At 49.4% G+C, this 21,219-nt stretch overlaps 2 protein-coding genes across 4 annotated transcripts; both read left to right on the top strand.

Annotated features, from left to right (window-relative positions):
• Window positions 1-383: 383 nt before the first annotated feature.
• Window positions 384-21,006, top strand: LOC135810507 (uncharacterized). 3 transcript variants are annotated; one of them, XM_065324001.1, is made up of 9 exons: window positions 384-1,079; window positions 8,588-8,880; window positions 9,570-10,010; window positions 10,803-10,954; window positions 12,501-12,681; window positions 13,106-13,302; window positions 17,987-18,146; window positions 19,452-19,603; window positions 20,314-21,006. In XM_065324001.1, the coding sequence occupies exons 2-9, from the start codon at window positions 8,683-8,685 to the stop codon at window positions 20,357-20,359; spliced, it is 1,527 nt and encodes a 508-aa protein (XP_065180073.1). In that variant the 5' UTR covers window positions 384-1,079; window positions 8,588-8,682; the 3' UTR covers window positions 20,360-21,006. The 3 variants fall into 3 exon arrangements, with proteins under 3 accessions (XP_065180073.1, XP_065180078.1, XP_065180085.1); XM_065324006.1 differs by having other exon boundaries at window positions 8,582-8,880; XM_065324013.1 differs by lacking the exon at window positions 384-1,079 and adding an exon at window positions 8,104-8,294.
• LOC135810494 (adenylosuccinate synthetase isozyme 1 A-like) lies at window positions 4,361-7,114 on the top strand. The gene has a single exon (XM_065323986.1). The coding sequence runs from the start codon at window positions 4,643-4,645 to the stop codon at window positions 5,951-5,953; it is 1,311 nt and encodes a 436-aa protein (XP_065180058.1). The 5' UTR covers window positions 4,361-4,642; the 3' UTR covers window positions 5,954-7,114.
• Window positions 21,007-21,219: the final 213 nt, after the last annotated feature.

The raw sequence follows: 21,219 nt of genomic DNA, 5'->3' as shown, positions 1-21,219 counted from the left end.
AAACGTAATATACATGTCCGCTGCCACTAATGCCATATCAATGATCATTATCAGTAATGCCTGCTGGCGCCAGGTCAGAATAATGCGTCAGTCATGATTCACGACGCGCATACGCTGCAAAATGACTGCGTGAACGGACTACGCATCTGGCAGGCGTCGGAACTGGAAATGATGACGCTGATCGCCGTCTGAAGACTGAACGTCTTGGTAGCAGCACGCAGAACAGAGGCTGCGGGCAGCTTCTGAGTTTGCCTCGCACCGACGACGTCTGATGAGTGATGTTTTCCTTGACGTTCTGTCCCCCGTAGCGCGCGGGATAAACGACCATTACATGTAGATGTACATGTACATGACTGTATTTGCCAGACTTGATCAGTGGTGTGCAGTGGCAGCAGTGCGTTTCAGTTTTGTGTATTTCCCCAGCGGTAATCGCTGCAGGTGGGGAGAGATCACGTCCGTCACCGTCCCAGCTACAACAAGCACATGCGAACCGTTTTGCAACGAACGCTTACGGACATGTTCACGTAATGTCTTCTCTGCAGATCTGCGCTAGCCTAGCATGCTGCTGGCAGTCCTCGCCGTGACCAGTGAGCCTCTGAGAGTGTGTACCACCTAGCTCATGCCAGACCAGTGTGACGTTCAAGCTAGGCACCGAGCCGTGAGCACTGTGGCAAGGAAGAGACTGCCATTCGTCACTATCGAAAGAAGCAATTGCCGAGAGCTAGATGCCACTGGAAGGCCAAGATTGTGGAGCTGCAAGCAACTGGAACACTCGAGTACTCTGCAGTGCTTGTTAGCGTTACTCTGGACTTGGTACGTGCTGGTGAGCAAGGCAGCAATGAGACTGAGAGCTGGAATATCAGTATGATACATGTGCCAGTATGGTAGAGGCTCCCTGACTTCTTACTCTTACTTCTTAGTGATAGCAGTGCTGCTGGGTGCCGGACTGTGAGTGTGACCAAGTCGTCCTTGTGAGCACTCGTCTACAGTACAGGTGGATCGACCAGCAGATGTACATGTATGTGACGGCTCCCGGCTGATGCGGTGTGTGGTTCTCCTGTGCTTGAACATCTGCCTAGGTAAGCTGCTGCACGATTGCACACTGACCCACCCAATCCCTGGCCTTACATGTAGCCAGGGCGAGAAACCTCCCAGGATTTTAGTTGAAATCCCTGGATGCAACACAGATGAAGAAAATAAAGGCTCTTTGTCCTGATTCCTGAATATAAAGCAATTGGCGGTCCAGGACAAAATGATTTCAGCGAGAGCATGACCAGGATCTACGAGTAGGAATGGTGGGACGCACTCATATTGCAAATCCAGCACTCTTGCAGGGCTTTCAAAAGAAAGCATTACGCCACATCATTTTTTTACGTGAAACCACAAACCCAAAGAACAGAATACAATGTACTTCATAGTAGAGGTGGCTGCAGTCGACTACAAATGTATAGTAGCCGTTGTGGTGGTGAAACTGGAGTATCTCCGTACACTCAGTGACTGTATATTCCCAGGCTGCACCTGCATCCACAGAACTGGCTGCTGACTTTCATATCTGGGGGGGGGGGGGGGGGGGGGCCGTGGGGGTGAAGACTGGTCATAACTCGACTGCCATCCAGTGCTCACGAGACTTCCACCAAACCGTCCACTCGGCAAACCTGCAAGAAAGCACCACACCCTGCTCAGTGTTTCGGGGAACCCTTCATAGACAGTTGAGCTTTTTTATTTTATTTTTTTTATTTTACTAGAGCCACGTTAACCCGTCATGTGTGAGCCATGAATAAGGGGAGTGGTGGCGTGGTCTGGGATGCTCTGCCGACCTTGGGTGTCAGCTTCATCACAACCAGGCGCGCCAATACTCAATTTGCCAATAGCAGAGAGAGACTTGAGTAGGCTGAGGAAAATTGTGCCCGAAGAGCACCACATATGTAGTGCTGTCCAGGCGCAAACATCACCAGGCAGGGATACAAACTTACAGAGACGCTCCGTTTCCAGCGCGACAAACACCTCGTGAACACCAGAAAGCAGCGTGAGTCAGTGTCGCTCATGGAGGTGCTGGACAAGCGCTGAGGACCGTTGGCCACTGACATGATTCACAGCGTTGTTGCCTCCACACCATCTAGTTCGCAAGCCCGCGGTGGGTACAACAATGTGAAGAAGAGGTTGGTGCGACTTCGGCGATACTTGGGGAATTGTGGGTTGCTCCCTACTGTACACATGTACATGTGAGCTCGCGGTTTTTCTGCCGACTTGAATTCTCACTTGACGGACTCACTACTGCCATTCAGAGCACAGGAGAAGTCCCTCGAGCTCAACTGAATGTGATCAGGGGTGAATTCACCGAAGCACCGTGTGCAGGGAGTGGTGCTTTCTTGCAGGTTTGCCGAGTGGGCGGTTCGATGGACTTCTGGTGTGCTCTGGATGGCAGGCGTGACTCGTGAGCCAGTCAAGTGAGAATTCAAGTCGCCAGGAAAACCGCGAGCTCCCATGTAGAGGGGACGGTTTCAAATAGGACATAGGTTGCAAACCTATTCACTTTCTCTCTTGGTATTTTGATTAGAAAACATATGTCACAGTGAGACTACGATGTGTTATACTCCGAGCCAAAATGTCATGGCTCTGCGATGACCAGAAGCGCCATATCAAGCAGGTGAGTTTTTGACGTGTTGCTTCGCACTGCGACTTGAGTTTTACGACTTTCGAAAAATCAACTTCTTGTCGCAGGTAAACAGCGGCTCGCCTCTCGCCAATAAAGCACCGCATACCAATCAAAACTAATGGAAGCACACACAAGGCTTATTGTTACTCTGTACTGGCCGTCGTGGAGCGATAGCAATTACCTAATTTCAGACCCAGAGTGAATTTGACGTGCACTCTAAAACGTGTCCGGTTTGGAGCCACCTCTGATTTGAACTTTTTTGAAGCGAAAAATTGGGCAACTAACGTGTTACTTGGAGGCAATGGGTCAACACAAAGGAGTGGCTCAGTTCGATTGACTCTGGCCCCAGAGCAAACTTCAACATGCCAGTTTCCTTCCACAAACATATTTCGAGTGAAAAATCAACGCTGATGATCGGTTTGGGTCTATACAAATTTGGCTGTCAAAGCGTCCCGGTATCGAGCCGTCCCCTCTACATGTAGGGAGCAACACACAATTCCCCATTTATAATAATTATTATAATGCTATCATTATCCGCTGGGGCGCACCCCCCCCCCCCCTCTACTCTGATTGAGCGCCCCCCCCCCCCCTCCCCTACTCATTTGTCGATGTGTGTGTCTTTTCATGCCATTTTGTGTGGGTGAAGTCGGGGGCTCGCCCCGGAACGTAACGTTGCATTTGGCATGGCAAGACACTTTACCCCCCCCCCCCCCCCCCCCCCCCCCTACTAGTTTTACCTGGTTAGAATGTGATCAGTAAGAATCTGTCGGAAGAAGCCGTCTGAAAACGCAGCTGAAGCCGTGAAGGCTAGCTAGCTGTGAAGCCGTGAACCATGTGAACATGGACCTGTCCTGGTAGTGGTAGAGGCGACGGTTTCAAATAGGAAATAGGTTGCAAACCGGAACGGACTCAATATTCACTTTCTCTCTTGGTATTTTGATTAGAAAACATATGTCACAGTGAGACTACGATGTGTTATACTCCGAGCCAAAATTTCATGGCTCTGCGATGACCAGAAGCGCCATATCAAGCAGGTGAGTTTTTGACGTGTTGCTTCGCACTGCGACTTGAGTTTTACGACTTTCGAAAAATCAACTTCTTGTCGCAGGTAAACAGCGGCTCGCCTCTCGACAATAAAGCACCGCATACCAATCAAAACTAATGGAAGCACACACAAGGCTTATTGTTACTCTGTACTGGCCGTCGTGGAGCGATAGCAATTACCTAATTTCAGACCCAGAGTGAATTTGACGGGCACTCTAAAACGTGTCCGGTTTGGAGCCACCTCTGATTTGAACTTTTTTGAAGCGAAAAATTGGGCAACTTGGAGGCAATGGGTCAACACAAAGGAGTGGCTCAGTTCGATTGACTCTGGCCCCAGAGCAAACTTCAACATGCCAGTTTCCTTCCACAAACATATTTCGAGTGAAAAATCAACGTTGATGATCGTTTTGGGTCTATACAAATTTGGCTGTCAAAACGTTCTGGTATCGAGCCGTCTCCTCTACCAACTACCATGGTGAAGGTCGGACAGAATCAAGGAGTAGTAAAGTACTGGTATTTTACTACTGAATGGTCGGAACTGTCTCTTCGAAGTAGTTCGACACTACAAAAAAAAAGTCTTGACATGACTTGAGTCTTGACAGATGGCGGAGAGTTAGAGCCACGTGCAGTGATTTCCCGCGCTGAAAATAATTGAAATCAGAAGTACCAAAACACCGAGTGATTTTACTGTTTAGAAGCGTCTTCCGACCGGCCGTAGACCCGCTCTCCGCTCGCTTCGCTGACTACCAACATTGCGTTGTGGCGGGTGGTAAGAGCCTGGCCTGGGTCTGGCATAACATAATCATTGCCGCAAACGTTTGCAGCTAGCCCAAGAAACTGCTGGCCATTCAGTTTCGCGAGAATTAAATTCCGGACCCGAAATCAGCACTAGCATCGCGTCGTTATCTCCAGTTTCTCAGTGCAGGCAATTATCTTCTAGCGATGGCGGTGAACAGGGAGAGAGCAAGCGGCGTAACCGTGGTACTGGGAGCTCAGTGGGGCGACGAAGGCAAAGGTAAGCTGGTGGACATGCTGGCTGAAGAGGCGCAGGCGGTGTGTAGGTGCCAAGGCGGTAACAACGCCGGACACACGGTCATCGTCGGCGAAGCCAAGTACGATTTCCATTTGCTGCCCAGCGGCATAGTGCGCGAGGACTGTGTGTCCATCATCGGCAATGGAGTGGTGGTCCACGTTCCAGGACTGTTCGCTGAGATAGAGAAGAACGTAGAGAAGGGTCTGCGAGGCTGGGAGAAACGCTTGCGCGTCTCCACTCGTGCGCATCTGGTGTTCGATTTCCACCAAGAGATGGACGGCCTGCAGGAGGAAGAGAAGGGGAAAGGCAGCATTGGCACGACGAAGAAGGGCATTGGCCCGTGCTATGCATCCAAGGCTAACAGGATAGGCCTGCGTGTTGGCGACTTGGTGGGTGACTATGACGATTTCTCACGGCGTCTTCGGCAACTGTTTGCGGCGTGCACAATACGCTTTCCGCGCCTGGTGGAGCTGTGCAACATCGACGAGGAGGTGCAGCGGTACCGAGAACTGGCCGAGAGAATGCGCCCGCTGGTGTGCGACACAGTGATGCTGGTGCACGATCTGGTGGTGCGCCAGAAAGCCGTGGTGATCGTGGAGGGAGCCAACGCCGCCATGCTCGACATTGACTTTGGCACGTACCCGTACGTGACCTCGTCGAACTGCACGGTGGGAGCGGTGTGCACCGGGCTGGGTGTGCCGCCGCGGCTGATCCACAACGTGCACGGCGTGACCAAGGCGTACACGACGCGCGTCGGCGGCGGTGCCTTCCCCACGGAGCAGGAGAACGACGTGGGGCAGCTGCTGCGCGACCGCGGCCACGAGTACGGCGTGACGACGGGCCGGCCGCGCCGCTGCGGCTGGCTGGACATGGTGGCTCTGCGCTACAGCGCTATCGTCAACGGCTACACGTCCCTGGCCGTCACCAAACTCGACATCCTGGACGTGCTGGACGAGATCAAGATCGGGATCAAGTACACGGACTGCACCACTGGAGAAGAGCTGGCGAGCCCACCGGATCAGTTAGCAGTGCTGAAGAATGTTGAAGTCACGTACATCACGCTGCAAGGCTGGAAACAGGATATCACCAAGTGTACGACATTCGACTCGTTGCCGCCGCTCGCGCAGGCGTACGTAAAGAAGATGGAAGAGCTCGTCGAGGTGCCTGTTCAGTGGGTGGGTGTCGGACCGGAGCGCGACTCCACTATCTGCATCTTCTAAGCCAGCCGATTCCACGCTAGCTGCCACGGCCGCTGGGGGTTCATTTGCCGGTGACGGCTGTGTGCGGGAGAATCCAATCGCATTGCAGCTCGCACCTGCTTGCCCGACCCCATGTGTGTCCAGTTTTAGTCTTCGATGCAAACATGGTGTAGCCAACAGCCAATAGTGAACATTGAGTGTAGCGCTTTTGACAGATGTAATTCGGCCGCCTGCATGGAGTCTTGCAATACTGTTTTGCTGGTCGGTTGTGATCTGTGAAGGAAAAAAGAAGTTGCTTTCCAGGAAGCATCGATGAGAGAGAAGGTGGATATGTACAAGTATTTGTTTGATTTTTATGACCGTTCTGCTTCGAGGTACTACTATCTGCTGTGTTGGAGTGGATTATTGCCCCCTTCGAGCATGATCTAATAACTTGTCCTCTGTGTGTGTGCCGCGCGCAGAGGTGTTGTTCTGCCTATCACGAGCACACTTGTTGGACCATTGAAATAATCAATACTAATCTACTTGCGAGTTGTTGGACGTGAACAATATACATACAAGGCGATGACGCCTTAACAATGTTGTGCTACTCGATCTCGATACGGACTGTTACCGTTTTTGGCTATGCCTCCAAGAATGTGACTGTGTACTTATTCTATGATACCCCCCCCCCCCACTGCTCACACATACGCACAGATATGCTAGAGACGCCTGGCTTTGTTCAGTAGTACATGACCAAAATTGATTTGAACGAGTACATGTCTTGTTCGAATTAATATTGTGTACAGTGCACTTCCTGACACGGGCTGTGTACGGAGGTACGTCGTGCATTAGGCTGTCGTTCATGTCGTTGTGTACTTTCATGTACACAACACCATGAACGACAACAAAGCACGGTTGCGCATGAGAGAGAGTGTGTGTGTGTGTGTGCCGCTCAGAGGTGGTGGCCTGCCACTGTTCTCCCAGATGTCATGCTGTACTGCTGCACATTCCACTAGTATTCGATCAAGTCCGATATCTATTGCACACTGTTTTATCATCTCCATAATGTACATACTGCTTGTGCTTGTGATTATGTTCACGAGATGATCAGAGGTCATCGATGTTGCCAATACTCGGTGTTCTGCTTGATGTATGCTACCACTATGATTCTGAATGATGATCCTAATGCTGGACTGTCAAGTGATTGCTCTACCCTGCAGTTCGGAATCAGAGCGGTGCAAGATCACCAAAGATCCCATCGCAGCAGGTTCGCCTGGATACGGTCGGTACCTGAACCCCCACCACCACCACCAGCACCATCTCCACCACCATGCACTCCTCCCTTGAAGGCTTCCTATCTCGTCTTTGGTTTCAGTTTGAGCTGCTTGAACTACTGAAATCCGATCGCGCCCTGGACCAGTTCCCAGCACAGTGTTCGCAGATCTAGTGCTGAGCAGTGCCCGCTTGGCAGCAACTTTCTCGATCGGATTCCATTGACTGAGCACCACTGTAAAACAATGTAGATCTACAGTCTTGCTCGCTGGAATCCAGTCGCGTCGCTCAAGTAACAGTTTGTGCCTTGCACCATTTCGCTGCCCGGTGTTCGCAGGTCTAGGGCTGTGCAACGCCCGGCGCGTACTTGAGTGACGCGACTGGATTTCATTGAGCAGCACTGCACTGTACATGACATTGTACATGATTGTACAGTGAAATCTGCCCTACAAAGCGGACGCCCTTGGTGCAGCGGAAACTGTCCTGAACCAGGGATGCACGTAACGTTCGATCCGCACGGCACCGCAACTGGTGAATGAAAACTACTACTTGCCTGGTCAGGATTCCGCTTGGTTTAGACGGGTACAGGGTCCGTCCGGCAAACACAGGTTTTACTGTACTGATTCTGTACTTGAAGCAGCCTGTCATGCAGTCAAGTGCAAGGCTGACGCTCGGACCAGCTCGGCATCCGTAGATACCGTGTTACCGGTAATCGGCGGTATATGCAAGTCGTCCCCCCCCCCCCCCCCTTGATCATTGTGATTTCTTGGAACAGTCGAACACACGACACGGCATTTGTCGTGTCGTGTGTAAATGGCACTAAATGCCGTGTCGTGTACGCGTGTGTCGTCTTCGGTGGCTGCCCAGCTTCGCTTCCCTCTATGCGTCGAGCATGGCTTCCATTTTGACCAGCACGTGTCGGCTTTGATTCTTTGTGCGCGTTCGTCTTGTTGATACAGCAGTAGCCAGTACAGACAGACCACAGAGCAGTTGACGTCTACGGAGTGCGCCTGTGCTGCTGCTAGATGCAGCTAGCTCGATTTTTTCTTTCCGCCAGCGACATGCCATTCCACCGTGCTAAGTAATGGACGTTCTAAGACCAACAGAAGTTAGTTAGTGTAAAAGTAACTTTGTTTTGTAAAATAGGCAGAGTTCGTGTACGGGGAGAGCACGTCCTAGCAGGGTAATAATCAACAATAGAGTTTACTAACCAACGACCTTTGCCTTGGCAGTGCGTGCAGAGTTAGAGTTTCAGACGCAATGTACTGGTCACAGCGAAAGAAGAACAACATTGTTCTACTTATCTGTGCGTGCCTATAGCGCCTGGATGGGTTATACCACTGATGTTGTGCTTCGTTCTCTGTCTTTCTGGTCTTCGCCCGTGCCGCGTATCATCTGCAGGCTAGACTTACGTACACCGCAGCATTGTCTCTTCTGACTCTGAGGCATCCCGCAGCTAGCTCTCAGCCCAGCCTCTTCCATCGACGGTGTTGCACATGGCAGCTTCCGTCACCACTCCGCTGACGAGCGCACCGGACGGACTTCCCGGGGCGGCGGACGATGGTGACGAACCCGCCGCCAGCGAGAGCATTTTCGACCGCTTGCAGTCCGCTCGTCTCTCGGCGTTGAGCTCGTTCATTGTGACGGATAGCTCCGATTCGGAGGACAATGGATCTAGAAGAGGCTGGCGAAGGGTAAGCTGTGCGTGAATGTAGCCTCGAATACTCCTATGCCCTTGCCATAGTGCTCCAGGTACGGTTTGGCAAGTGAAATCCGGGAGCATTTACTGAGGTTTCTTACCTCAACAGCACACACCCTTGCAAAAAGGAGGAAATGGCGAAGACGACAGACTGCTAGTAACAAGACAACGACTGAATGGACCTACAATGCCAGGCAGAGCTGGTGACGGGTTGCTGTAGGCCAGCGAGGTGTTGATGTGGATCGGAGATCATTGGTCTGTCAGCGCCTCAGCGGAGCTTGCAGCACCCCTCATTCTAAACTGTACCCAGACTCGCAGTCCGTGGGGATTGTCGTGGAGAAATAATAGTTAATACATGATGGGGTTGATATTGATCAAACCCCATGCCTGTTTTGATTCCCAATGTACAACATCGCCCCATCAAAGACCCATTCAGTCAATGTCTTGGTAATTTCTTGTTAGTATTGTCATTTCCTACTCATTTTTCCCAATGGAGTGCACGGTAATCAAGGAAACAATCAGTACGCTTTCAGAGCCGAAAGACAATCAGTCTGTAGCTGAAGTGCTGAATGTAGTACGGTCATGATTGGCGATTCGGAGAGACAAGGGCATGTCCTGTCCGTCTGCATTCCATGTGCCAGAGCTGCTATTCTGTTTTTGTTTTGGCCTCGTGTTTACATGCAGCTAATCCGTTTTGAGGACATCAAGGTTCCGTTCGGCTGGCCTCTCTGGACCCTAAACCTGATCCTCACCGTGTCCGTGACGCTTCTCCATGTCGTGGAGAGCATCACTCTGCCTCTGTGGATCGGCAGCTACCCGCACCGGCAGTCCTCGGACGTGTTCGAGATGGAGCAGCAGATCGAGGAAGTGACACAGAAACGCATGGCAGCAGCAGAGGCGCACCAGCATCACCGGTCCTCGAGCAGCAGTGGCGGCGGTGGGCATCACGCGGCCGCAAAGTCGACGCCGCACAACGTGACTGCCGTCAACCGACAAATCGATCGCCACTTCAGCACGGACCCGTTCTTCGTCCTCAGCTTCGCCATGACGGTGTCGACTGTTGTGTACGGCTGCTCTCTTCTCTCCTACAACATGTGCAGGACAAAAGGGAGCAGAGCTACCAAGGTCAGTGAGTGTTTACACATTTACCAGTGAACAATGGAAGCAAACCAATTGTCACATGACTATATGGTCACATGACTAGATTGTCACATGACTAGATGCGCACATGACTAGATAGGAACCCAATCTATAAGATGTACGTCAGGGGTAGCTTTCTGTGAGAGAATATCGAGAAACTGGAGCAATGAAACAGCATGCAAATGAGGGAACAATTGAGACCTTTCCATCAAACCAATGAATGATCGAGATTTCGACAGCAATTTTGCTAAAATCTCATGTTTTGGCATACCTTCAATCTGAATGGAGCAGAGATGGGATATTGTTCATCCTGCCAGCTGGGCTGGAGGGTCACCGTTGTAAATCACTCCTCTGAACCCTTGACAATGTTAGGGTACGTCCAAGGCCACAAATCATGCACCCTTTTTATGCTTTCAAAAACTACTTAGTAACCACTATGCATAGTTTTCTCCCGTACTATTCCCGCGTCCAAAAAAGTCTGGCTCATACGTAGGTAAACAGACACGGGAAAACAACAAAATCAACTTTATCAGGTAAGAAAACAAAGAACATAGGAAGTAGTTTAGAGCAGACCCGCTCTTTCCCATTCACTTTGCGTTGAACTCGTTTTTATCAATTCTTTCAGTGTTTCGGCAAAGGTGCACGAATCAGGTTTGCAATGGTGTGCGTGTGTGGGGGGAGGGTGTATGTGTGTGTGTGGGGGGGGGGGGGGGGGGGCGCTTTCTGATTAACGGAGTACTGTATCACGTGTTCTCCTGCTGTTGGGTACGCTTGCAGTGGCAATTCCTGCACCGGGAGGTCATCCTGAATGCACTGCTCACCGCCGTCCCCTCCATTCTGGTCTTCTACTCGGCGTCGCCGCGTCGTACAGCTCCTCTCTTGCAAGCTGTTCTGCCACTGGCATCCATTCCTGCCACCATGGTGTTAAGGTGAGCTGTCAGTTGCGGCGGCAACCCGTACGGCCGCCGTGTTCTTGCTATGATTATGATCATTGCCAGTCGTCGCTGTTGTTGTCACGGTAACTCGGGGCCGGTGGTTGTCAGCAGACACCGATTTCACCGCTGAAACCTGTTTTCTCCTGAATTCATCATCGACTGTGTCTGATATGGAGAAGATAGCATTGCATCGTAGTATATGTTTTTAAAGGTCACACCTTGCCCCCCCCCCCCCCCCCCCCCCCCCATCCTCCCCTTCCCAGTGGATAACTTATGTGCAGAGTGAGCAGTCTGTCTTCACTTTGCCACAAGCAGTACATTTAGTTCTTCACTGGCTCCCAGTTTGCTTCTGCCTTGATGACATGTTGCACCATCCCCCCCCCCCCCCCCTATATTGCAGGGAACTGCTCTTTCAATATCTATAGAACTGTTGCACATCTATTACGTGACCATTCAGTCACAGGACCATCGGAAGCAGTTGTGATTGGTCCGGTAGTATCATGGCCATTCATACAGTTTGTGTGTGATATGGCGGGTACACATCGTCACATGACCTCCACAGTAGGAAACATGGGTTGGTGGCCGAAGAGTTAGTCCGGTAGTAACCTGACCAACCGGACTGGTTCCGGCGGGCCTGAGTCATCATTCTGTGAGAAGGCATCGTTGCCGGTTTGCTTGATGAAGTAGACTAAAGAATACCAACCCACGCCATACTGTGCACTGGCCGCTATGTTGGTTTCAACTCCACTCAAACACTGCATCTGTGGATCGTACGATGTCAGCCATGTTGGTTCCGTTGTCCACATACATTTTGAATTCTTTATTCTCACGATGCATGTACCATTTATTGGGTCGTGTGATGTCCACCATGTTGGTTCTGTTGTCCACATAATTATATGTACCATTACACTTCCTACCACCTACTTGAAAATGCACTAAGTCAATCGCATGATAAGGATGTAAACACCACTCTATACCTTTAACAATAGTCGAGACTCTCCGTATAATTATATTCTAGTGATTGTTAGTCTTGGTCATATGCTGTCTGATGAGTGTTTCACACGAAACTCCGAGTAACAGCGGAAAGGATTTTGTTTGCTTCATTGCTGTGTAATATTTGTAATATTAAATAGTCTATTATTATTATTATAGGTAATCACTGGTGAATTCTGAGGAGAAAATGTTCCGTTGTAACGAATCACTGTAGGTTGGGGGTAGATGAGTTGTCCTTCTTTCCCTAATCCTTCTTCTTGGCAGGATCTAGGCAGAAATTCTTCCAATGAATTATAGATCCCGACAAGTCGAAGCATGGTATTCAGCCAGGGCTACTTGGAGACATATTGTGCAGTGTTGAAAGAATGTTTGCCACATGCAGATGTGCTCAAGCCAGGAGACTCTTCCCTTGAACACCTGTCACGCACTGAAATCGTATCCTGGTTTCTATTTTGTTTCTCCAGTTTTTATAGGTTTTCAGAGCAGTAGCTTTGTATTGCACTTATTATTTATTGTGTTTGTTTTGACTGATTGTTTGTCCATGCAGGTATTTTATACTGCGCAAATATCCGTCCTGGGCGCAGATCGTAGCTGCCCTGCTCATCGTCGCTGGTCTGATCATGTCGCTGGTACCCAACGTACTGACGTCTGGCAGCGTGGAGGAGGAAGCCGTCAGGGTTAAGGGACTGGCGCACGTCCTCTGGCCGATTGCGTTCATGCTGGGCCACGTACGTGTTTAGGAACGTTGGCAAGGCCTGTTGAAGTTTGCCCAATTCGTTGGAATTGGCTGAAATAATAATTAGTAAATTACGTGAATGCTCAAATGTGGCCACCATTATTTATTGTATTTCAAGGATTACCCAGAGGCTCTAGGTTCGTCCAGGGGATCTCCTACTCAGTGAAATTTCATGTGTTCAAGAAAGAGTACAAGAGTACAAAGAAAAAAAATTGAAGAAAAGAAGCGGACAACAGTGTACAGATGGTTGTCGTATCCAGGGTCGTTTGACTGGAAATAACACCCCATGGTCCTGGAGCTCGATTTACTCTTGGTGGTGTCTGATGATTGATTTTGCAAGAAACTCTGAGTCACAACCAGACAGGTGTTTTCCCTTCTCGGTATGTGTACAAACTGCTGACGGTGCTCTTTGGCAGGCACTCAGTGCTATTCCAAACATCTTCACGGAGGACAGCGTCAAGAGGCACGTCAAGGTGGCATCTCTGCGCGTCAACATCCTGGCTTTCATCTTCTGGATCTCTCTGTACCAGTTGATGATCTTGCTGCTGCTGTTCTGGACAGACTTTGTGCCCCAGTTTGGCACTGCACGCAATCCAATGGACTTCATACGCAGGTAGGGTGCACTAGTATGTAGCATGCGTGGTGTGTTAGGTACAAACAATAGGAGGACGGAGAAAGTGTTTTTACTCCGAGTTTCACGCACTAAGCGATCATCAGAAAACAGTAATGAGAAGTCTGGATCAGTATTGGTTTATATACTCACAAGGCAAAGTGTAAATAGCTGCAGCATGGCGCAAATCTAAAAGTTGCAGGTATGATAATGATGACAGCACATCACAACGGGTGGAGGATACAATGTAAGGAACAGTATTCCTGACTGTAACCAGAGACCGGTTGGTAGAGTCCAATGATGTGCTCTTGTCATCATCATACCGGGTCACATGATATGATACTGTCAAGCCAGGCTTATATTTACCAAGGTATATGTAACATGAGCAGGTATGGTATGGTATAGTATGGTATGTGTTAGGGGTGAAACAATTATACCGAATACTCGAGTACTCGCTCGGTTTTTTCAGAAATAATCGTACTCGGAATAAATCAGAGTACTCGTTCATACATGGTGCATGCATTTACCACAGAAATCTGCAGTTTCAGAGCAGCAGTCGGCAGATATTGATGTGCAGACTGTGTGGTGAACATTTGTTCACGAGTAGAGAGAGCCACCAACCAATATACCAGAGAAAAATGACTGCCACTCGGTTCAATCAGGGTTGTATCATGTGACTTTAAGGCCCTTGGTGTGCAATTTTTAGAGGATGAAGAATACTCGAATACTCGAATATTCGATCGGAGAAAATCAGAGTACTCGAACTCGGGATCTCAATGCCAACTTTCACCCCTAGTATGTGTAGATAGGTGGCCAACCAAGATTGTTTTGGCTGGACAATACACTACTGAATTGAGGTGATCCTGGCTGGACGATGCGCTACCGATGGTGAATGTCTTGGCTGGACAATACACTACCAACAGAGATTGTTGGCCGAGCCATGCGTTTTGTTGAACTTTCAGGGACATGTTCTTTGCTAACAGTGGCAAGTAAAGACATAATATGCTGGCACCCCATGGCTTTCTCTTGTTAATTCTATGGCACCAGGCATACTCAGGCACGTAGGCTAGTGGTAGTGCCGATACTGATGACAATTGTGGCAAAATTGCAAACGCACTGTGCAGTGCATCAGCGAGTAATCTGCACGTGTACTATAACGGATATCAGCAGTATGAGAGGATCAACTTTGTGGCCTCTGCCGATCTACATCAGTCTGACACAGCAATGGATAGTGTTGTATGCGTGGCACAGAGGTCTGAGAGCAGGTAGGGTGTGCGAATGGACAGGAGTGTGTGAGTGGACAGGGAGACACTTTCATACGGAGTCTGTTCCTGTTTCTCTGAGGATAAAGTAAAGTCAACATGCGTACTGGATCAACCCGGATGGTGAGCCAATTAAATTATGGTGAAAAAGGAGAAGGAAAAAAAGTTACGAGTTATGACTAACTGTCCACCAACATAACCAGATCTTATACGCCGGTCAGCGAGTGCGCACATACTGGTTGACTTTACTTTATCCTCAGAGAAACAAGAACAGCCTCAGCCTCTATATTCCACACCATTATTCATTGCAAGTGATCGTTGTTGAGACATACTTCCCTGATGATGGTCTCATTAAAATCCGTAAGGAAATGAATATTGTGACAGTGTGTGTGTGTGTGTGTGTGTGTGTGTGTGTGTGTGTGTGTGTGTGTGTGTGTGTGTGTGTGTGTGTGTGTGTGTGTGTGTGTGTGTGTGTGTGTGTGTGTGTGTGTGTGTGTGTGTGTGTGTGTGTGTGTGTGTGAGTGTGTGTGTGTGTGTGTGTGTGTGTGTGTGTGTGTGTGTGTGTGTGTGTGTGTGTGTGTGTGTGTGTGTGTGTGTGTGTGTGTGTGTGTGTGTGTGTGTGTGTGTGTGTGTGTGTGTGTGTGTGTGTGTGTGTGTCTTTCTGAGCTCCGTGTTCTTGGCTTTCTCCCAAGTTTTCTGCCTGCCCAGGGCGACTCTGGCATAGCCAGAGTCGACCCTGGAGCACCCTCGCACACTGCCAAGGTAGTGCTGCATGATTGGAGCGCGGAATCGCGATGTAGCTTGCAGGACAATTTACTTTGATATTGTCACTGCTGCGTCGGCCGTGGTCCACCACTCGCAGTGGAGTAGCTGTCCCTCGAGTGCTGTGAAGAATCCAAGCTCGAAGAATGCAGTGGTGGGAATTGCGGATTGGCTGGTGGAGTGCTGGAACAACTCGTTGTTTTCAGTGGAGTGGACGAGCGAGTGCGGAGAGGAAGGTCCCAATGGCGGAATGGTGGGAATTGAAACTTCAATCTTTCGTCGTCATGAGTGCACTGGTCAAGCGTTGTGGAAGTCTGTCGGATTTGTGAGGCCTTGCCCTGCCGCTTACATCGTCAACGTGGAAGAACTGCTAGTGGAGTCCTGGTGGGATTTCGGATGCCCACACTCCTTTTGCTTGGTGGATTCTTTCGTGGACAGTGTTTTTTCGTGACGTGAAATTTTGAATTTTTTTTTCCTTCCTGTTCATTTTCAGTCGTTGGCACTGTAGCTGTCAGGTTGTTGTTACAGTACAGCAGTCGTCCGTTCTGCTCCATTGTTTCATCTGTTTTGCCAGTTCTGCTAGCTGATTCTATTTATTTGCCACTGCCCCTCATAGTGCTCATGCTTGGGTGGAGGGCGGCGTGACCCGTTTAGGGTAGCTGTATCATAGTAGTAGTAGTAGTAGTAGTGTGTGTGTGTGTGTGTGTGTGTGTGTGTGTGTGTGTGTGTGTGTGTGTGTGTGTGTGTGTGTGTGTGTGTGTGTGTGTGTGTGTGTGTGTGTGTGTGTGTGTGTGTGTGTGTGTGTGTGTGTGTGTGTGTGTGTGTGTGTGTGTGTGTGTGTGTGTGTGTGTGTGTGTGTGTGTGTGTGTGTGTGTGTGTGTGTGTGTGTGTGTGTGTGTGTGTGTGTGTGTGTGTGTGTGTGTGTGTGTGTGTGTGTGTGTGTGTGTGTGTGTGTGTGTGTGTGTGTGTGTGTGTGTGTGTGTGTGTGTGTGTGTGTGTGTGTGTGTGTGTGTGTGTGTGTGTGTGTGTGTGTGTGTGTGTGTGTCTTTCTGAGCTCCGTGTTCTTGGCTTTCTCCCAAGTTTTCTGCCTGCCCAGGGCGACTCTGGCGTAGCCAGAGTCGACCCTGGAGCACCCTCGCACACTGCCAAGGTAGTGCTGCATGATTGGAGCGCGGAATCGCGATGTAGCTTGCAGGACAATTTACTTTGATATTGTCACTGCTGCGTCGGCCGTGGTCCACCACTCGCAGTGGAGTAGCTGTCCCTCGAGTGCTGTGAAGAATCCAAGCTCGAAGAATGCAGTGGTGGGAATTGCGGATTGGCTGGTGGAGTGCTGGAACAACTCGTTGTTTTCAGTGGAGTGGACGAGCGAGTGCGGAGAGGAAGGTCCCAATGGCGGAATGGTGGGAATTGAAACTTCAATCTTTCGTCGTCATGAGTGCACTGGTCAAGCGTTGTGGAAGTCTGTCGGATTTGTGAGGCCTTGCCCTGCCGCTTACATCGTCAACGTGGAAGAACTGCTAGTGGAGTCCTGGTGGGATTTCGGATGCCCACACTCCTTTTGCTTGGTGGATTCTTTCGTGGACAGTGTTTTTTCGTGACGTGAAATTTTGAATTTTTTTTCCTTCCTGTTCATTTTCAGTCGTTGGCACTGTAGCTGTCAGGTTGTTGTTACAGTACAGCAGTCGTCCGTTCTGCTCCATTGTTTCATCTGTTTTGCCAGTTCTGCTAGCTGATTCTATTTATTTGCCACTGCCCCTCATAGTGCTCATGCTTGGGTGGAGGGCGGCGTGACCCGTTTAGGGTAGCTGTATCATAGTAGTAGTAGTAGTAGTAGTAGTAGTGTGTGTGTGTGTGTGTGTGTGTGTGTGTGTGTGTGTGTGTGTGTGTGTGTGTGTGTGTGTGTGTGTGTGTGTGTGTGTGTGTGTGTGTGTGTGTGTGTGTGTGTGTGTGTGTGTGTGTGTGTGTGTGTGTGTGTGTGTGTGTGTGTGTGTGTGTGTGTGTGTGTGTGTGTGTGTGTGTGTGTGTGTGTGTGTGTGTGTGTGTGTGTGTGTGTGTGTGTGTGTGTGTGTGTGTGTGTGTGTGTGTGTGTGTGTGTGTGTGTGTGTGTGTGTGTGTGTGTGTGTGTGTGTGTGTGTGTGTGTGTGTGTGTGTGTGTGTGTGTGTGTGTGTGTGTGTGTGTGTGTGTGTGTGTGTGTGTGTGTGTGTGTGTGTGTGTGTGTGTGTGTGTGTGTGTGTGTGTGTGTGTGTGTGTGTGTGTGTGTGTGTGTGTGTGTGTGTGTGTGTGTGTGTGTGTGTGTGTGTGTGTGTGTGTGTGTGTGTGTGTGTGTGTGTGTGTGTGTGTGTGTGTGTGTGTGTGTGTGTGTGTGTGTGTGTGTGTGTGTGTGTGTGTGTGTGTGTGTGTGTGTGTGTGTGTGTGTGTGTGTGTGTGTGTGTGTGTGTGTGTGTGTGTGTGTGCTTCTAGCTAGATGCACTCTATAGTATTTTTTTATTTTACTAAGTACACAACCTACTCGTCAGAAGGGGAGAGGACAGCAGAATATACAATAATAAAACAGCAGGGAGAGCAGGGCTGCAAAGCAAGCCTGTGCTGGTGAGGCAAGCCCACAACACCGACCGACCTATGGTCTCGGCGTTTTGCATTCTCTATGCATTCTCTACAGGTGGTGGTTGAGCCTGTGCTGTTTCGTGGGCAGTAACAACTGCTCTGCTCGGCCGGGCATATCCGGCACGATCTTCCTGCTGGCGTTTCTGTCCGAGAACTACATGACGTGCTACTTGCTGCGCTACTGCGAGGGAGCTACTTATGTAGCTATAGCACAGGTATGATTGGTCTGCATGGTCACCACCACTGCAGAGCTGGCGATTGTTGTTGTTGTTGTTTGATTTGATTTTAATTCGCAGTAACCAAATGAGCAGAGGTACTCCATAACAAGGAAGAGAATGAAGGTGCCAATACGTACGAGGTGACTCAAGCAGGCAATAACAGATAATGGGGGAAGGGGCAGGTGGAGTCCGGTTCGAGATGGACAATGAGAGCTCTGACACCGAGGGGTAACATATTTTAGAGAGAAGTAATTTTTTCAGAGGCGGGGTGGGGGGATCATCTAGTGCCATGTAAAACAGCTGGCACCATTCGCAGGCCATGCTAAGCCTTTCACTCCTGCTTCTGTGTCATCATCGCATGCCCCCCAGCTTATACAATCAGTGCTACAATGTGTTGTTGATCAGAGCGTTCACAATGTTGGTAGAACCTGATTTAGCGACCAACTGCTTTCTGCAAATGAACGGCTTTCTTTGACGAGCAGCCAGGCTCAGCGACCCCAAGTCCCACGGGTGACGCCAGGTGTTGCAGACTTTGCCTGCAGATCACTGATGTCTATGTATTCGTTTTATTTTACATCGCAAGTCAAACGTGCAATCATGCCCAATGTTATGATGACCATGGAAAGGGAGAAAATATTTAAAAAAAAAGAAAAGAAAAAAAGACAACCTGGATAAGTGGAGTGAAGAAAACAGTGAGTGTGGATCAAACTACACTCAGCCTCACAATGCAGGAAGCAATGACCAAATAGGGAAGCAATGACCAAATAGGGAAGCAATGACCAAATAGGGAAGCAATGACCAAATAGGGAAGCAATGACCAAATAGGGAAGCAATGACCAAATAGGGTGGCATGTGACTCGTTTGTAATTGCACACCCCCAGCAACAACTCTGTCCAATAAATCAGGCCCGACTTTTCTTCTGCTTTCTTCACTTCTCATGTGTCCGCCTGGGCAGAATGGGACGGAAACCGTACTATTAAAAACTACTGAAGTGCTGTATTTCCCACTTATACACGGACTTTGGAGTGAAATACTCCAGCTTGTTTTGGTGCTCGAGAAGGGAAATATGGATGCCGTGAGTGGGATTTTTAGTCTTTGATCACTTGGTGGTGGGTCTGATCAAGAGTACATAATGGGGGTTATGTACTCTTGGTCTGATCTACTCACCTCGTTCCGCTTTAGGAGCTGCATCCGCGCCTCTGATCCCATGAGGACGGTGGCGTTCCTACGGATGCGGAAAGTTCGGGATAACCGAGTACTAGTATAACACAAACCGCGAATGTCTTTGCTGTTTGTGCTCAGGCCTTTCGCACACCACTATCGGCGCTGTTCTGGACCCTGTTCAACGAGCATCCGTTCCACTGGCAGCCACACGCCACCAAGGCAACGTGGTTCAGCTTCGGCGCTCTGCTTGTCATGATACCGGCGCTCTACTTCTACGAGTGGGCAGGCAGGTAAGCGGCGAGCAAGAATTCCATTGCCCGTGCTGTGTCATTCAGACAAGAAAGTCAGAAGATCATGCTGGGCGCAAGCGTGTCGGAAACCGACAGAGATGTTGTTGTTGCTGCTGCTGTTGTGGTTGTTGTTGTTGTTGTTGTTGTTGTTGTGGGTTGTTGTTGTTTACTTACATTTGTGTATCCAAACTGGCTCAGATGCCCTGCCACACGGCACAGATAGACAACCAGTTTACAGTTTTACAGCATACAGACAAGATGCTGAGAACTCTACCGTGTGGCAAACGGCTTTTGATAATGCAGAGCGTTGCTGCAAGACAATGTCTTTGTGTACAAGCTTGATGCAATGAGTTTCTGATCCGCACCACGCCAATATACATTGAAACCTGTCTAAGCCAACCGTGCAAGGGACCTTCAAAATGTGGCCGCTGTCTACAGGTGGTCTCCTTGTTCGTTGGCATTTGACTCGGGAAATAACACCCCTTAGTTCTACTTGTTGACAGTCATTATCCTCGGGGGGGGGGGGGGGGGGGGGGGGGCGGTGGTCGTCTTGACAGGTTTCAATCTAATTAGTGCAATGAGTTACTGGTCCACACCATGCCAATCTAATAATATTAGGTAATAGGTAAAATGAGTTACTGATCCACACTACCATGCCAATATCCTTCACACTCAATGATCATCTGCATCTTTCTCCCGCTGGCTTGCAGGAAACGAGGCAAGTACAGCGGCCGGTTTGCGCAGTGCCTGAAGTGACCATGCAGCGGCAATGACAGAGTGTGATGCCACTATCACCATTGCTGCAGCCTGCTACTCTCCGATCCGGTGGTAATAAAAACACTGCTGATGTTACCAATTTCGAATGATGTCACCACAATGGGCATCATTGCTAGCGACATCATCAGTGACAGCATTATCATGCGGCTGCTGCATGACCCATAGCCGTCACTACATCTTATCCATGAGGTTGCCGAGTGCAGTCCAGCACTAGTTCTTTTGACTTGATATTTTTTATGTAGCAAAACACAATTTTGCAACTTTTCAATTTCAATGCACCATTTGGTAAAACACCTGGAGGCTGGAACGCAACAATAGGTCTAGTTAGTAGGTCGGCACATAAGCATGTGCAGCCTGAAATTAATGCAGATGATCCGGTCTGTTGCCACCATAATTATTTTGACAATTATCCAGCACTAACGGGGTCATTGTTTTAAGTTTCTAGTTTATGCCAAGCAATACATGGCTGGGGCAACCAATAATCATCAATGAAGTTACACACGCAAGCACACAGACACACACACATCTATCATCTCGGATATATATATTTCTGCCTGCAGGCTGACTGTCGGCGTATTTATTGGAATGAAGAACGCCACTGCGGCCTATTGTTGCCGTCCTGTCAAGCTGATGTTCCCAATGGCATATCTAGAAATGAGCCGGTGACCCGCCATTCTTGTCGGTACAAAAACTCCCTCGGTCCTTGACACCATACATCACTACTCGTTAGAAATTCGGCCAGGTTTTACAAAACTAGGACAGCAGAATTGCACCAAAAAAGCTGATCCAAAAACCCAGATTTTTGAATTTTACATAGGTTTCGAGCTTGAATTCGGCAG

The sequence above is a fragment of the Sycon ciliatum genome, chromosome 1 (genome assembly GCF_964019385.1).
Source record: "Sycon ciliatum chromosome 1, ocSycCili1.1, whole genome shotgun sequence".
NCBI classification, from domain to species: Eukaryota; Metazoa; Porifera; class Calcarea; order Leucosolenida; family Sycettidae; genus Sycon; species Sycon ciliatum.
Note: the sequence above shows the minus strand (reverse complement) of the source record. Positions and strands in the feature narration are given on the sequence as shown.

Excerpts from the sequence above, each read along its gene's own strand:
- LOC135810507 (XM_065324001.1), top strand. The coding sequence starts at position 8,683 with ATGGCAGCTTCCGTCACCACTCCGCTGACGAGCGCACCGGACGGACTT. Across the intron at positions 10,011-10,802 it reads AAGGGAGCAGAGCTACCAAG|TGGCAATTCCTGCACCGGGA; the intron begins GTCAGTGAGTGT and ends GTACGCTTGCAG. Across the intron at positions 10,955-12,500 it reads CCTGCCACCATGGTGTTAAG|GTATTTTATACTGCGCAAAT; the intron begins GTGAGCTGTCAG and ends TTGTCCATGCAG.
- LOC135810494 (XM_065323986.1), top strand. The coding sequence starts at position 4,643 with ATGGCGGTGAACAGGGAGAGAGCAAGCGGCGTAACCGTGGTACTGGGA.